The following is a 17,765-nucleotide window of genomic DNA, read 5'->3' as shown; positions in this document are numbered from 1 at the left end:
GCAAAAATTAGTCCAATTTTTTTTTCACTGAAACAAAGCTTCTCTGTAGTTTCTGCTTTGAAATTAGAGATGTTTCATGCTGTTCCGTTTTTCCTTTTTTTTTTTTTTTTTTTTTAAATAATTCTTGGAACCCGAGGGCAGGTGTTACCTTCAGGTACACCTTAAGCTTAGCTAAAGTGTTAATTTTGCCGTCTTTTGCTAGGGTCCATTAGTTGATTTTAGATAAAGCTAGATCACAGCAGAAAACATTGCAATCAGTCCACTGTTACTCTATAGTGAGCTTCTAATAATATCAGGCTGCAGGCCACAACAGCCTGAAACAGACAAGAGGGGACAATTCTGCCTCCTGTTCCATTTCAGAAATTTAAGCATCATTAATGGTTTCTTAGAATTTGAAATGTGAATTAATTATTTGCCAAAAGTAAAATTTAAATTCCTTTAGTTATGGCATAAAATATAATTGAATGGAAGTAGGTATTGCCACAGATTGAGTTCTCTTGTATTGATAAAATACAAGAATGCATGTATATATTTGCTGCTTCTACGTTGACAGGAGTAGCTAAAGTGATACCACTGCTGTACCATAATCACGCTTCGTCTTTGATAAAATGTTCTATATTTAATTTTTGTGTAGATCTGATGCTCGTCTTCATAGAGATGACATTGATATCTGCTTCAGCAAAACACTGAATTCCTGCAAAGTACCCCAAATCCGTTATGCAAGCGTCGAGCGCCTTTTGGAGCGGCTAACAGACTTACGGTTTCTAAGTATTGATTTCCTGAATACTTTCCTACATACTTACCGCATATTTACTACTGCAGCTGTTGTACTGGAAAAACTCTCAGACATATACAGACGGCCCTTCACCTCCATTCCCGTCAGGTGAGCTCTGGGGTTTTTCCTTCCTATCGTAGGTTTCTTAGTGAATTACCATGGCATCATTTTTTGTCACATTTTTTACTATGATTTTTTGATTATATAAGTAATCTAAGAATAAAGTTCTGCATTTGTAAACAGGACATAAGTTTTTAGGAAGTCTGTCTCAACTTTCTGCCCAGGCTTTGAGGACTAAGTGTCATACAGAATTTGCAGTGCCATGCAGATTTGCACAAAACTTGTTTGTAAGTGTTTTCACTTAAATCTGTTTGGCGTCTGCTATCATCTGTTGCCTTTTTTTGTTTCTTACTCTCAGATCTTTGGAGTTATTCTTTGCTACCAGTCAAAACAACAGAGGAGAGTACCTGGCTGATGGGAAGTCACCACATCTCTGCCGCAAGTTTTCTTCTCCGCCTCCTTTGTCACTCTCCAGAACTTCCTCACCTGTAAGAACCCGAAAACTGTCATTGACCTCACCACTGAATTCAAGGATCGGTGCCCTTGACCTCTCTACTTCATCGGTGGCAAGCAGTCCTACCTCGACCTACAGCCCAGCCACTTCCCCACCACCAACGGGTAGCAAAGTACCACTGGACCTTAGCAAAGGGCCCTCCTCTCCTGAGCAAAGCCCTGGCTCCATAGAGGACAGCTTGGAGAACCCTCGTGTTGACCTCTGTAACAAGCTGAGGAGAAGCATTCGAAGAGGTATTATATACTCAGAAAATACTGAGTGTTACTTTTGGTAAATAGATAAGTCTCTAAAGTAGGCTTGACTTTTATCAGATTACTGCTGAGAAGTTGTTTCTCATGTCTTTATTTCCCCCCCCCCCGATCACTGTAAGCTGTGTTGTGAAACCAAATACTCTGCTTCTACTTCTTCTCTGGTAGAGGCTGCAATGCGTTGTCTGTTTCCACTGCTTTGTCACTTTTTTGTAGGAATAGCAGTATGACAGAACAGTCTTGTCTGTTTTCGCTTCACCAGAGTGTTAGGGAGAAAGGCAGAAGGAAATACTTGATGCCAGTTGTGTTTCTTGAGGTGAAAAATTTTGGAGTTGTACCATTACTATAGGAAGTAAAATATTAATTTAAAAAGAAATAGGGATGTAAAGACGGTAACAGCTTTAACACGTTTACAGACCAGGGGTGGTTTTCCAGAAAGATTTCATCACTAACCCAAACAAATAATTTATGTGATGCCCTTGGTACATTGGTGAGATTTGAGATTCATACCACCTGCTTGTTATCCATCCGGAAGGCAGATGTCTAAAATAGATTAATTGCTCCTGTGCAAATGCCTCTTTTCCTCTATGGATTGTGTAAGGCACCCTGGAATAAGTACTACTTCCAGAGGGCTAAAGTTGGTTGAGAAAAACCTCACTACGGGCATCTGGAATGGGATCATTGTATATATAGATGGCAAAGCAAGAAAGTAGCCCTAATCTCATAGAATGCACAAATGTGTGCTTATTTCTCCCTGCTCTTTGGGGGAGGGATAGTCTTCCTCTGAATTGGAACAGAAGTATATAGTGATTTTTTGTATTGTTGTTACATTAAACATAAGATGAGGAAATAAAAAAAACCCATCTATTTTATTCCTAAAATTAATGTTTAGAAATGGTCTTACATGGCCTGACTTACAGTCTGAGGAATTTGAATTGTTTACTTGCAAGTACTCTAACACTGAAAATTGATGTAACTCAAGAGGAAAGAAGAAAAAGATTACCAAATATAAACGAAGAAAAATCTGATTGAAGCGTTATGTCTGCTTCTTACTGATAAATTGAAATAAGTGCCCTGGTAAGAAATTTGATGTTGCATTATGCGGAGGGATTGTTTTTACAGAATGTAGTCTGTTGTTTTTAAAAAATCTTCTTAACAGGCAAGTTAGCCACCTTAGCATTGTAGGAGTCCATGCTTGCCCATACTTTTTGCTTTCATAAAATGCTGGTTGGCTGTTATACTTCATCGTTACATTTCTCTATGCTGGATGCTTTTAAATGAATAGCATGACAGAGTATTTTTATATATAAAATATAGTATTTACTATGTAGAGTTGGGCAAATTCTTCTTGTGCAGTAGTGTAATCACATTTAAATCAGTGTGATAGCACAGCATGTCCCAAAATATAGTCTGTGCATTAAAATGAATTGTACACAGGTAACTGCAGTCTTAGGTGTAACGGTTTTTGCTATACACTGTAAAGTAAACTAGTAAGGGTAGGTTATTCTGGCTTAGTGTTAGCAGTAGGCATTGTTGCAGAGGTATTCAGATTTTGCATTCTGGTCTGTCAAAGCTGGAAGTGTCATCTGGGCAGTGTCAGGAACATTTGGAAATGGCAAGAACCTCATATAAATGCTAAATTGCTGTCTGTGCAGTGTCTCCGGTCCCTTTGGGGATCTCCTGCTGAACAGTTTGCGCTCAGTTTGGAGGAATTTGCAGCTAGATATCTCTGTTCTGCAGGGGAGAGTGCTTTTGTCACCCAGCTGCGTATGGCATGTTGAGGAAGAGGTGTAAGTTTAAAAAGAAATCTCACAGGGAGAATGGAAATGAGTTGTTAAGAGAACTACAGAATGCTAATCTGTGTGCTTCTTATCATACACGATGAATTTCTTTGTTTCTAAAGTTTTCTGGGTAAGGAGACCAGTTCTATTTAATGATGTACCACCACCCCATTACAGTTAATACTTTTGCTCTGGCACTGCCAGATTTCCAAGAAAACAACTGTGGCTTACTCTAAATCCACTATAACCGTATGAATTCTGTTCGTCAGGACATATTATTATAGTGGTTGTTTTTCTCCTTTAGTTTTTTCAGTTTACATCCTGGAATTTCCACCTTCTTTGCCCACTTCCAAAGATTTTGTTTTCCAAAGTTGTGGGTTTTTAATACATTTTTTACATATACAATACTTATGCTGCAGGTGCAGTTGTCATTCATATCAAATGTCGGTTATATTTTATCACCTTATTTTCCCTCATTTTGGAATTAGTATTTCTGTCATTCCTTTTTTATTCTTCTGATAGAAGAACTCCTCCATGAAGTAATCAGCTCTCCAGTGCTGTATTTTGTTGGGCAGTTTTTGATGACATGTAGTTATCCAACAAGGATTATTTTCCCTTGCTCATATAAAACCTATGACTTCAAGTATCCTTATGACATGTGCATTTCGCTGTATATTCTGATGATTTAAAGTTCAGTCTTATCCAAGCTATTTTTAAAACTGACAACTTGCTGGTTTTCACCAAGTTCTTTATTTATGAGCTTTTGTGTGGCTATGTTGTTGGTACAAAACTTTTCCAGTCCTTTAACTCCATCCAGAGGATAATTATGAGTGTTCTTAATGCAAAAGATTCATAGGAAGTTTCAGAAGCAGTACTGTTTAAAACAACTATAAACCACAGATTAAATGTAAACAACTTTGTGTTAGATGGCATTTAGTGGTATTAGGTTGGTATTGAAACACTGGTATTACGTGCTATTAATTAATGGCCATTTTTTAAACATTATGTTTTGGTGAAGCCCCCTTTGATGTACATATTTATCAATGAATTCCAGTTCAGATTGTTAAAAGTTGATCAATTTCAGACTTTCTATCATTTCGTATTTGTAAACTGAGAGTCCTGAATCACCCACATGCTCTATAATCTCTGCAGAGGCACTCCATATCTAGGACAAACTAATCTGACTGGACTCAGTGCTTTAAAAAAGCGTATCTTAAAGGCCCATACTGTAGTTGCTATGGCCTCTTGATATTTTCAAAGGACATTTATACTTGATAAATACATTAATAGAATAGAATAGAATAGAATTAGAATAGAATAGAATTAGAATAGAATAGAATAGAATAGAATAGAATAGAATAGAATAGAATAGAATAGAATAGAATAGAATAGAATAGAATAGGAGTCATTGATATGTTAATATAAGTTGTTATTTAAATGTAACATAATATAATATGATATGATATAATATAAGATATGATATGATATACATTGAAGAGTTGTAAATTATGGATGATCATCCCAGTATTAACATTTATTCTCTTTTAAAGCAGCAGTTCTAGAGTCTGTGTCAGTGGACCGGACAATTCCTGAAAGCACCTCAGCAGTGGATGCCGCAGAGCTTTCCCCATGTAGATCCCCTTCGACACCACGTCATCTCCGCTATCGTCAACCAGGAGGTAAGAACCTGATGTTTCTTGCCTCTATCAGTCACTTTAAAGAATTTAAATACTGTAGCTGTAATCTTTGCAGGATGTTAGAAAAGAAAAATGTTTGAATAATGTGTTTTGCTTGCATTTTCCTTATTTCTTGGGTATTAAAAAAGCTGTTAGAATGTGAATTACACTGGTTAATTTGTATAATAACAAGAGACTTGGAAGCATATTGGGACTTCGGTATGATGAAATGTTCTTAAATAGCTTGAGCAAGATGTGCCCAAGACTAATACCGTATCAGTCCCATTCTCACAGAACTCTCAAGACCTTGATAGATTTTTTTCAGCTTCTAAGGGGACGTATTTTGGGCATAATATGTAATCATGAAATACACAACACACATTATTGTCAATGGGGAGTGACTGTGTCTGTTTCTTTGTATAACACTGCACATTTACAGATGGTGTCACATTATTCGTTCCAAAATTTGAATAAACTGCTCAATTGAAGAGGAGAAGTGAGAGCTGGAGCTCCTCAAATAGGTCTCACGTGGCTCTCTGAAATCATTAGCAGAGCTGTGAGCTACGTCCATGAACGCTTAAAATGCTGCCTTCTCATGCATGCCAGATTTCTAGGCAGTTATTTCATGTCTGGGATTAAAACAGGAAAAACAGAGTGGAGTCTTCTCAACTGTTAATAAGTTGCTGAGACACTTTAATTTTAAACCAACTTGTTATTGGGCACCTTTACAGTGAGATGGCAAGATTTGGGAAACTGTGGTGAACAGTGCCATATTATCTGAGTACTAGTCAGAAGCAACGTTCACAGAACTCTCTATAGAGAAAGTTTGATAAATTGTGCAAAACTGTACTCATCCTAGGCATTGACCTGGGAAAATATGTGAATCTAGTTATCAGAAGGTAGTTAATATGCTTAGTTCTCGGACATGATTTTTTTGTTCAGATTAATTTTCTACACCATCGGTTTTGTAATTTTTTTTTTCTTTTTCTCTTTAGTTACTGCTTGTTCCTCACCTTGGCAGTGTCTTAGACTTTTTTTCCCGTAGCAACATTAATTATACCAACCCGGAAATTAACTTAAATCACAAATATGAGTATTATATTTTTATTTCCCTTAATATAAAGTCCTCTGCCAATGAAAACGTAGAGTGTACACAAAGTATAAACGTTAGCGAAGTTTTTAAGTATTACTGTTGCTTAACTTGAAAAATATGAAAAGTATGTAGAAGTTGTTAACTTTTCTCTGTTCCCTTTTCAGTACAAACTGCTGACAACAGCCACTGTTCGGTTTCTCCTGCTTCTGCTTTTGCTATTGCCACAGCTGCAGCAGGGCACGGGAGCCCTCCAGGTGAGAGAAATGTGCTGTACAAAAGAGAGAGAACAATAAGATACCTAGGTCTCAAGAGGTGAATATTTCTTAAGAACATACTTATCTGAATCCTAAATAGTCACTGATTTTTTTCCATTCATCTGCTGGTGTTTTGAGTCTGGAATCATGCCCTTTGTGTGGACGTTGCAGCACAGCACCCCTAGTTAATTGAAGCCTGGGCTGCTGGCCAATGTGAAAATATTTGTACTGTAACTCATTTAATTGGAAGTGCAAGTGACCCACAAGAATGACTAAAACAGCTTAAGACAGACTGTTCAGGTACATCCACCCTGTTGTATTTCCTGCAGTGACAGTCTGGAGATTTTGGCTGATGAACAATTTATGTCACCGAACAGTAAAATCATCTTTTAGGCTGTATGTATACCACCCTGTCCTGGGGAGTTGCCAGCAACCATCATGATGTCTACTTGAAAGAAGGAAAGGATAAGAATGTATTTCAGAAATATCTTTTAGAACAAAACATGAAACGTAACAAATGAGGACTGTATACTATACCACACACCTTCAAGAAACTCGTGTGAGCTTTGTGCATTTGTTTTGTAGACTCTAAGGAGATTGACAAACTATTCATTGAGATTTTGAACTACCATGGTATAAGCCAACAATAGCTTTTCTTGCTGACTTAAATCAGAATTATATTTATCACTCGCCATTTTCAGTTCATCATCTGTTAGTTGAATTCTTGTATTCTGTCCTTAATATTTCTACTCCAGCCTATTACTGAAAGATTAATACTTTACATATATGTAATCTGCTTAACATCTAGATCATATATTTCTTGGGTTTATTTTTTTGTATTCGCTTGCAATTTAAGGTTTTATTTTGAAAATAAGCCTTTTTATTTCCAAGGTTGGTATACGTAAGAGCAATTGTACTTAACTAAATTACTGCAAGTGTGTACTGCATATTCCTTGGAAAGCAGCTATGTTGTCTACTGACTGGAGGTATTTACTGCAACTTAAAATACTCGATTTAAGTTTTGAATTTGCTTGCTGTCTTGCTTTGCACCCGTGACATATTAATAACTTCCACTAACTGAGTCCTGTCCTAGGTCTTCCTACAAATAGAAAGCAACTTTTTTAAAGTCCAGAAAATCACTTTCAGTTTGCATTGACTCACTCAAACCCACAGTTCATTTGGTTATGTATGACAAAGCATAGTCCAACTGTAAATTTACACCTGCCTCTTTTCCATTATAAGTGTTGGAATTTCAAGAAGCTGCTTTGAAAACCCGAGTCTCAAAATCACTCATGAAATTCTATGCAAGTCAGTAAATCATCGCCATTGATTTCAGTGGATTTTGTATGCACCGTGTCTAAAGTTGTGATCATTCACTTCATGAGTGAGTAGGCATCACGAGAAAATCATTTCTGGATAAATATGGATCAGTGCTCCTGTTACTCTTGTGTACTTCCTATGATCTTTAGATGATCACAAGAGAGTAATGTTCAGTTTTAGGAACTTCATGAACGTGTCACAAACATGTATTCAATACATTTCTTTGAAATGATGAATATCCTCTGCCTCATCAGAGAGCTTTATAGTCACACTCTCTATCAGAAACAGACATGAAGAATATTTAATCATCTCCTGTGGAGAATGCTGGCCATAACATTTTATAATTGCTGTCACCATGCAATGATAGGTTTATATACTGCTATGTATACAAAGCTCTGAACAGCTCTCCCAGGCATATGATGGCTTTGCTGATCTTACGATAAACAACTGAGAGAACACTGCCTATGTTGGTCTTGTCTGCAGGCTTCGTGACCGGAAGTGGCTTGATGGGAAACCAAAGTTGAAAGACTTTTACGTACTTTGGTCTGCTTTAGATATTGGTTCAGTTTCCGCTTCAGATGCAGCCAGAGTGCAGTGCGTGTTGGCAGTGTTTTCAGTCTGCTCCATCCCCACTGTTTGGGGATTGGTGCTGTGCTTCAGGGACCTTGATGGTGTTTTCGGGGCACCCTCATCTGTTGGGTTCATTTGTTATCTGGGTGCACGTGAGGTGGACATGTGGGGCTAGCAGGGCCCTAATTACAGCTCATGCTGGGGTTGCCCCACAACACCATATGCCACACTAGTTTGCGAGCTGCTAAAAAGGAGGTGCTGCGCACCACGGCATTGCTCTGCAGCATGCAGAGCTTCCCGCAGTACGTAGAACCTTTCTCTGAACCACGATGGTTCAGGTTCTTACACCCTTCAGCAGTTTTTTTTAACTTACTGATTTTATTGCCATTAATTTCACTTATTTTACTGCTTTTAGGATGCCAAGCTGTACTACCTGTCCTATTGTTTAGTCCATCTGTCTGGTTAAATATTAATCTCTACATATCTTAACCATGTTTTTATATATTCTCTTCCAAAATACTTGCATACTACTTGTTTATTTTAACAGCCTGATAAATAGAAATGTGAAGTGAAAGTATGGAGAATTAAATTCAGCACCCCAGGTGCGCAGTTTGGTACTTGCAGGAATGATAATATGCACAGTAGGGATAAATAGAGTATGCGTCTTTTACATGTCCGTTCTCTTTGGAGGGATATGAATGATGGCTGGATGGCTCGTGGTTTGCTGCAGCTGTAGTGCTCTGTCACCATTAATAGCTTGCTGCACGCCTTCATTCTTTTCCCAGCTTATAAAAATAGGATGACTAGCATAGAAATGGACAGGTCAAATGATCTTTATTCTCCAGCTTTCTTTCGTGGCAATAAAGCTCATTCTTCACCAAGGGAAGAGAATAGAGTTACACAAGCATCCTTGTCCAGAACAGTGACAGATAACCAGTTTTCATGACTGGACATAAACTAGTATAAACTCAAATTGTTGATACAGGGCCGTATGTTCTTTACTTAATCTGAATTACCATCTCCTGTGTCATGACTCTTCATCATTGCTCCTAGTGTTTCTGTTCACCTACGTGCTTCTCAGAGCGGTAGGTAAGCCTTGTGCAATCACAGACATATGCGTGCTCAGAGGCATCAGTTACTTGAGCTGTTTCTTTCCCTGCTGTTCATATACTTCTAGAGAATTGGTTCCTGATTTCTGCTTCCAAAATCAACACAGAAGTCATCTATCAGCTCTGCTCCCGTGTCTGTCTTACAATATAGAAAAGTTCCAACGAAAATTTTATTGTTAGCGGTCTCATCCTAACGAATGTCCTGCTAATCTCTTCTTCTAGCTTTGCAACGGGAGTTAGGTAGTCCTTCAGTGGAACTCCAGGGGGCTGCAGGGAGCCCCACGTGTCTTCAGGAGTGATTGCCTTCTCTTCTCTGAGAGTCTGTCACACAGCCAGTGTCAAAAAAAGGAGTGAGACTGGTAACGTGGGAGAGGAACCTCCTGCCAAAATGCTCACCACTCATTTGTAGTTTTGCTGCAAAAATCCTACAGATGTTACAGGAATTAAGAAACAGCAGTATAATGTACACAGCACCCACACAAACCCAGCAATTTATGTGGAAAAGTATTTCTTTCATCTGTGACTTGTAGAACTTGCAAATTTCCCTGGTTTATCTTTGTACAATTCTTTCAAACATGTTACTGCTGTTTTTTCTCCTTAATAGTTCATTTATGTCTGCTGTGCACAGAAATAGAGTGCTATCTCAGGATCGGTAAGGTATCATGCACTGATTTTTAAAGAAAAAACAACTTTTGGTGTTCATTTATTGAAACTGCTTGCTCTGCATGCAAATATAAGGTCCTGATACTTGTTAATACTTACAAACTATGACAGCGCTCTGTGTGACTAGAAGTGATTCAAGCTTCACTTAAAATTTCTGAATAGTTGTATGGACGAAGCCGTATTAGCAAAATAATGCTGTGTTATTTTTGTAAATAATGAATAAAGTAAAAAGTACTTACATAAGCTTAGCAAACATACACATTTCTTCTCTGCTAAGAATATCTAGTATAACTTGAAGAGAAATGGTTGAGATTAAATGGATCATTTTATTTTAAAACAGTTCTGCCGAACACAGGCGTCAAGGAGATTATTTTGGCAAAAACTTAAATTCAAGATCTAAATTGATCTTGTATGCTGTTTATATTTTTTATATTCTTAGAAGATAGCCTGACGGAGCTTTGAGAAGCTTATTTCTTCGTCAGCTCAAACTGGAGACCAGAAAATCTCCCAACATGGAAAATAAATGTTAGGCGAGAAGCAAATACTTAAACCCAAACAAACGGGTTGTTCCCTCGTGTGCACAGCAGCTTTATTTCAACAGCTCTCTCATCCGAATTTTGAGCTGGGTACATCAGCCTTTCCAGCGTGCTGCATGCTTCAAGGCTGCCTTCCCCCTCCTACGGCATGCCGACCCGCGCCGTGGAGAATGTACCATTTTTCACAAGAACAAGGTGACATATTATGGGAGAGGATGGGAGTGGGATGGAAGCTTGCGGTTGGCAGGAGGGCCTGGCTTCTTTAGTACAAGCGTTTGTTTCTTGAAACACATGTGAGAGGGAGAGGGGAGAGCGAGAAAGAAGGAGGGGGTGGGGAAAAAGAGTCTTTGGGGGGGTATCTCTGACAAATATGATTTACACGTAGGAAAATCTGCCCCATGGTAGCGAGGAGGAAAGATGGCTTTATTCTCTCTGATTTTAGTGATTTAAAGGAGCAATTAAAGTAATAGCTTGAAGCTTTTAAGCATCTATGCAAAGAGGAATTGCTCATATTCTATCCCTTTCAATTAATTGCCTGAAGATATCTCTGACACTGAATTACCTTTGACTTGAGTTATTTACCTGAATGTTGTTCAGGAGAGAGAATTTTTCCTAAAGCTTCTGTGTTTTGCAGCTTAAGCCCTTTCAAAGAACACTTCAAAAGATCTCTCAAACACCCAGCCGGCAAATCCTTTCTTGTGCGGAGAAAGTACAACCAGCTCCTTCTCGTTTCACAAACCCACTCCAGTGGTTCGGAGAATCAATCTCAACCTAAATTGCCCTTGGTTTTAGTCTGGCAACACTGATCAGCCTCTTTACCAGACCATTTTCTGGTATCATCTGCTTTTCCATAGCTCTTACAGTCTGCCTGCAGAAGTGATCAGACAGTCCTTTGCAGCTGCAGCAGATCCTCCACAAAGCAAGCACAAAAGCTGCTCCGTTAATCTGCTAGCTGCAGCTGCTAAAATGCAAGTAATATTTTCCTTCAAAGCAATTTAATATGCCTGGCCATTGAAAAGTACCTCCTGGTGCCGCTTCCACGCACTGCCACTGGAGGAGTTTCCACTGTTGGTGATGGTCCTGGAGTGATGGTCCTGCGGTCACGTCACTCTCTATGGAGGCGTCAAGTTCCTTTCCAAATTTTATACTTTGTGTAGAAACTTAGTTATATGCTACCTTCCACTGATAATCAGTTATGCATTAGTCCATATATATATATAAAAGTGCGTTATATGCATAAGTTAAACATTAGTGATGGAAAAGATGTACAGAGAAATGTGTAATCCTTTTACAGTATGAAATATCTGATTTGTTTTGACTTCGCTATTTTTGTATTCATGGTCACGGCCTGGGTTAAAACATGGTAGGCCCTTTTTGTACTTCGTGTGATCACTTCTCATCCAAAGCTGGCAAACCTCTTGAATGCGGTTGAGGATAAACAGTGTGGAAATATTGATGCAAAAGTGTCAACTTTAAAAGCCAGTGATCTATGTGAAAGTGTCAACTTCAGGAGCCACTGCAATGAATAAGGACAGTCCTCATCTCCTCAGAAGTGCTGTAGGAGTTTGTCTGCCTTAACATGCCCTAACTGTAACAGCAGTAACAAATATAAATGGACTTCTGTAAATTACAGCTGTGGTTTCCAGAATGACACATCTCTTGACAGCAGCATAAGCACTGAAGTTGAGCCAGATGGGTCCTGTGAGCTCTCAGCCTGACACACTTTATCCCTGCTTGATTACTGTCACAATATCAGATGGAGAAGAACTAGCTAAAAGTAATAACTAATGTTTCATAGGGATTGAGATTACACAGTGGGTCATATGTAGGCCTTTCCATTCTGATAAATGAAGCACAGATTGATTGACTACTTATTTTAAAAGGCTAAAATTAGCATGAGAAAGTTTAACAAAAGTTTTTAATGAGAGCTGCTTAGTTTATTTTAAGTTGTGGCTTGGAGATGAACCCCAGAAAATAATGAAGGCATACACTCCCAGTGGGATCCCGTTGATCCCTGAAATGGAAAAGCATGCAGAAACGTACATTATGCTTTAATCAGATATGGTATTTTCTCACCATGTTGCACACAGATTGATGCAAGTATATAGTTCCCTATTCAGGGATATCAGCTGTGCTGTTCAGGGAGTATTTCGCTAATTCTGAACAGGAATAATAATGTGGCATAACACCATTATGTTTCCTGAGACAGAAATTCTAGAGTAGGCAGCTGAGATAATACAGAATTTGGTAAAGATTAGAATTAAGTGAGGTTAGTAAGGGAAATTATTACTTTCTTTTTTCTGTTGTGAGAGGGCAGGCAGGGAGGGATTTCCTTGCTCTGATGAATGTGATAGTGAAAGTCGAGCACTATCTGATGGTGATGTCGAGACAGATTCCACATTAAGTGGGTAGCCAGGTAATGCACTTCTGTGTTATGCTGTACTAAATAATGCAAATTATATCAGTGATTTTACAAGCTAACCTTTGGAAACGTATGTCTTTCTTTCTGGCTTTGTACATAAGTATCCATGTCTAAAGAAAAAACAGAAAATGTTTGTCTTTTTTCTAGTTGATATTCAGTATGATGCCATAAACATTGCTATTAGTAATAGTTACAGTAATTTTGCACGCCAGTAATTTTCTGGGTTATAACATTCCATTCCCTGTACTGGAAAAGCTCTGTGGAACTCTTTCCTTATGAATCCAGACCTGAGAGAAAAAAAATTGTGATAGTGATATCCCAATCAATAATCAAGATGCAAAGAATTTAATCCTTTGGAGTCTGCACCTTATCCCAGCGGGACTACTCTTCAGAGGAGTAAATGGGCACCGCTGGGTTGCAAGTATCATGGAGACTGTTTCTGAGCACTTGGATGCAGACCTTGATTTTAACTGTATTTCTTCAGGTCATGGGTTCCCTCATGGAACTTCAGGGTTGAACGTGTGGCCATCTGCCGTCCTTTCAGAGACAGAGGTTATCATCAAATCTGTGAAATTGTTTCAGGCATGGTTATCAATCCTGCTTGGGTTGCAACCCTCCCCAGTCCCCCCTTTCTATCAGGGATCTAAGATGCTTCGTTCAAAGAAAGAAGAGTGTTGGTGCAGGATTTGTTGTCCTCCCCTGATCCTTTATGCAGGACAACCAAGTTTTTTTGTCATTTTTGTTTGAGTGGTGTCTCTAGCCAGGAACTGGGAAAATGAGTTCTAGTTCCCACTTGGGAACATGTTTTAATGAGATTTCCAGATGAATTTGTGCAGATTCCTGGAGATTTGAGAAGCATTGAGAGCTTAACACTGAACTTCCTTGGAGTTCCCCATTTCGATTAAAAAACCCCATATGGGAAGTACTCATTGACTTACTCTTCAGCTGCCACTGTTCTCCATCAAAAAAGGTTGTGTGAGAAATAACCACTGGTGTAGACCAACCAGCTTTCCTTCATGGTGGCTGGAGGCTTGTCAGGAGTTGCCCAGATGTCATTAAAAGTAGAGGTGGCCAGTGACCAACCCACCGGGCTGGCCGCGGGGCTCGGTGTCTGTGATGTGTGGGGTCCACGGGGGCTGATGACTGTGCTCCAACAGAGAGGCAAACCTGCTTTCTCTTCCAGGCTGCATTTTTAACACTTATTCACCAGGCTGCTTTTATGAGACATTTGTGTATGTTTTCTCTTGCCAGAGGATATTTTACTGGGAAATCGGCAGCAAAATGAAAATAGAGATTAAAACTAATTTGTTTGGAATCTGCCTTCTAATTCAATAACCCTGAATGTTATTCCTTTCCTCTGAATATTCACCTACTCTGTAATGCATTTGAGTAGACTTCTATTTTTGTTGCTGAATTAGGAGCCCTTTGAATTTAACAAAATTGTTGCTTAGCAATTTTAGATAACTGGCTAAACATTCATGTTCAAATCGAGTTGAATCTCCCCTTGCAGTTTTCTTGAATTAAAACAATGACTTGAAGGTTAGTTTTGCCTCAAGTGATCCCTGCTCTTGGGAATTAAGAGCCAGGGGAAAATTATGATTTTTTTTCACTTTAGCAGAAATTCAAGACCCCCTTTTTCTACGTGTTCCTATCTCTTAAATTAATTTCTTATTCTAGTATCTTAGAGAAGCTGTCTGCTCGGGAAAAAAGTATTTGCACTGGACATTTCCTGAGTTATGACACTGTGACCCACGTGTTTCCTGACCTATTGCACTAAGTCCTGAGCAGCTGCAGGGAAAACTCTCTGCTTCATAGACATGCGCAAGCAAACTGGCACTGAGAGAAAAATTTCTTCTTCATCTAAGAAAGGAGACTAGTACAGTTCCTATTCACGCCCTCCCCCCCAAGCGGGTCACCGCAATCCTACTGCGATTGATTGGATGGGATGTGTTGAATTATCTGTTTTCCAGTGGTTTAGCTGAGCTTCTGTGGCAAGCTCTTAGGTGCTATTTCCCTCTGGTCTCCCAAGCTGAGGAGGAGAGAAGCTGGAATGAAGCTGTGACCACTGCACACTGGAAGCCAGCCCTAGTATGTTGACGTTGCAAGTAGGGAGTTTGACCAAAAATTCTGGGTTCATAATGAGGGCAGGTTTGTTTAAATTCCCTATTATCTTCCTCACATTGAATGCACCCAGTGGTGTATGTGGGGTGAGGAGAGAAGTTTTGGGGGATTTTTTTTGTGTTTTTTTGTTCTTCCTTTTTTTTCCCCTGAGCCTAAGTGTTGCTTGCATAATTAATATTTGTTTATGCTACTGTTGAGTTTCTTGATTTGTGGCCCAATTATAAATGGTCTGGAAGCTGCTTAAGAGATGGACGTTTTGTTCAAAGATTTTTTGTTGACTGTTACACATCCTGCCAATTTTTGTTTTGCATGACAGTCAACAATCCCTTCACAGATGGTCTGAAAAATGATACATTTGGCTCTTTGCAATTATCTCCTCCTTTCCATTTAACCTTTACTCCTATTGTCATAAAAAAATCCAAATAATTTTGCAAACTTCCTCCTTTAGCTTATGGAAAAAGCCTGGACCAACTAAAGAAAAAATTTAAAAAGGTTTTTTTGCAGATTTCTGTTTCTAGCTGTACGTTGTTATGGGCTTTTTTTTAACCTTTCCTTTGTGGCATGGGACACTGAGCATTTTAAAAGTCTGAAAGTTTACTTTGAATAGTTCTTGAACAGACTGTGAACATTGTGCAAAAAAAGATCTGCAGCACTTTTTATGTTGCTGATAGAGTAGGTTGAGGGTATAGACAATGTGTAATTAAAGAAATCAAGAGCTAGAGATCACCTGACATGCAGAAATACATCAGCAGGTAAAAACTGCTTGTATGTTCCCAGAAGACGAAGAAACATAGCAGGAGCACAGGCAAATGCACTTGGCTGATGTACAGATTCAAAGAAATAGCAACTGCAGTGTTGCCATTCTTATCATTATTCATGGAAGATAATTCAAACATTACTGCAGTAAAAAAAAAAAAAATAAAGGTGTCTGAGATGTACTAAAACAGTCACAAATAGAATTGTTAAGGCAGCCTGCTCAAAAAGGCTTATCTTCTTTGACAATTTTTCCCTATGGTTCTTTTATATAAATAAGTCACAGGAAAAAATTCCACTGTCACATTGCGCATTTGTCATGATATTTTGCCATCTGTAAACACAATTGGCAATAACAGCCTTTGAAATTCAGGATCTGTTCTTTTCTGGAGTTATATCTATAAATAAAGGCACAAGATTTGGATGGTTTCACCTAGGACTTCACTGGAGAAACTGGACTAGGAGTTTACATGTGCAGGCACACACATACACTTGCTGTGTGCAAACAAATATGATTTTGAAGATGTATGCAGGTACACCAAAATTTGGCATTAGGTCTTGGTGATGATGTTAACTCCTTGTTGGCTCTCTTTGCTGTTGCCGAAAGAAGAAAACAATAGGATGTTATCCAGTGGACGTGGAGTCACTGCTGCTTACTGTTGTGGGAAATGCAACCTAAAAAGTGCAGTCGTCTAAAGCTCTGGGTACTCATTCCCTGTGTTGTTACAACATATGTAAATGCTAACGCACACGCGTGTTGAATTTTTCTCTCTTCAGTAGGGAAGTGAACAATGCTATTTTCTCTGAACCCATGTACTTCTCACAATATGCCCAAAACAAAAATTTAATCTTGTATTGCTGCTGAATGCTAGTAAAAGAAAAAAAAAAAAAAAAGTAGACTCTTTGGTGTTTTTTACTTCTAAGATGAGTTATAGATTTTTAATAACAACTTGTGTAACTCGTAACTTTAAGTATGTTTTCAGTGTTTAGCAATTTTTAAAGATTTTCTTCCAAGTGTGAGACTAATAAGGACTCCTGAGAGAATATCTCCATTTAAAAAGAAGAAATCCCAAGAGTGTGTGCCAGTTATATCTATAGCAGTAGCCCTGTTTGTAAGGATTTTTCAGATTTTCAAATTTGAACAGTTTTTGAGTCTGAAGGAGTATTTTCATTCTTTTTGGTACTCATGTTTTAACCTTATAATCTCATAGATTATTATAAATCTCAGAGCAACCTTAATGTTATTATTTGGAGTTAAAATAATATCTTGATTTTAAGCATATTCTTTAGACAGTTACGTTTTTTCCCATCCATTAAACTAAAATTATTTCACTGGACTGATATATTTTTAGACTTCTGGATTTAGTTCAAGTTTACAGCATAATCATGACATAACTGCTTTATCTCAATGTTGTGTTCTTTAGATTTCTCTGATGAGAAAAAGCCTTTCTAAAGCACGAGTCACTTAAAAATAGTTTACTGACCTTTCCCTTAAATATTTTGCAGAAATTAAACACAGTCACTATAGCTCTATCTGTGTTACACTATTGTACATCAGACAGTGCATGTGAATCCATGGGATTTACCTTACTAAGACTATAATCCCTTGATTTGATTTGATAGTTAGATTGTATTTGTCGTGGAGGTTTAGGCAGAAGAATCAAATACATACTTGGAATTATTTCTGACGTGGGTGGTTGCAACAGGGATTTTCAGTGGCATATTTCTTAGAACAAAATTATTTCATATGTCCCAAGGACCAGTGAAAGTGAAATTAAAAGCCTGAAATGCATTGGTGGCTTGATTTCGTCTGCTTTTTAATAGTCACTTCTTCTAATGCTGTATGAGTTCATAAACCTTTGTGAAACAA

At 38.3% G+C, this 17,765-nt stretch overlaps 1 protein-coding gene across 2 annotated transcripts in view; it reads left to right on the top strand.

Annotated features, from left to right (window-relative positions):
- Positions 1-17,765, top strand: part of RASGRF2 (Ras protein specific guanine nucleotide releasing factor 2) — a 131,272-nt gene that overhangs the window by 74,239 nt on the left and 39,268 nt on the right. Inside the window, exons 14-17 of one of the 2 annotated variants that reach the window (XM_063320429.1) lie at positions 635-883; positions 1,194-1,582; positions 4,932-5,057; positions 6,312-6,401. In XM_063320429.1, coding sequence (XP_063176499.1) covers positions 635-883; positions 1,194-1,582; positions 4,932-5,057; positions 6,312-6,401 — 854 coding nt within the window. Of the gene's footprint in view, positions 1-634; positions 884-1,193; positions 1,583-4,928; positions 5,058-6,311; positions 6,402-17,765 lie in introns of both variants that reach the window. The other variant, XM_063320428.1, reaches the window with a different exon arrangement.

This window comes from Chroicocephalus ridibundus, chromosome Z (genome assembly GCF_963924245.1).
Source record: "Chroicocephalus ridibundus chromosome Z, bChrRid1.1, whole genome shotgun sequence".
NCBI classification, from domain to species: Eukaryota; Metazoa; Chordata; class Aves; order Charadriiformes; family Laridae; genus Chroicocephalus; species Chroicocephalus ridibundus.
The sequence above is the reverse complement of the archived record's forward strand: the minus strand, read 5'-3'. Positions and strand labels throughout refer to the sequence as shown.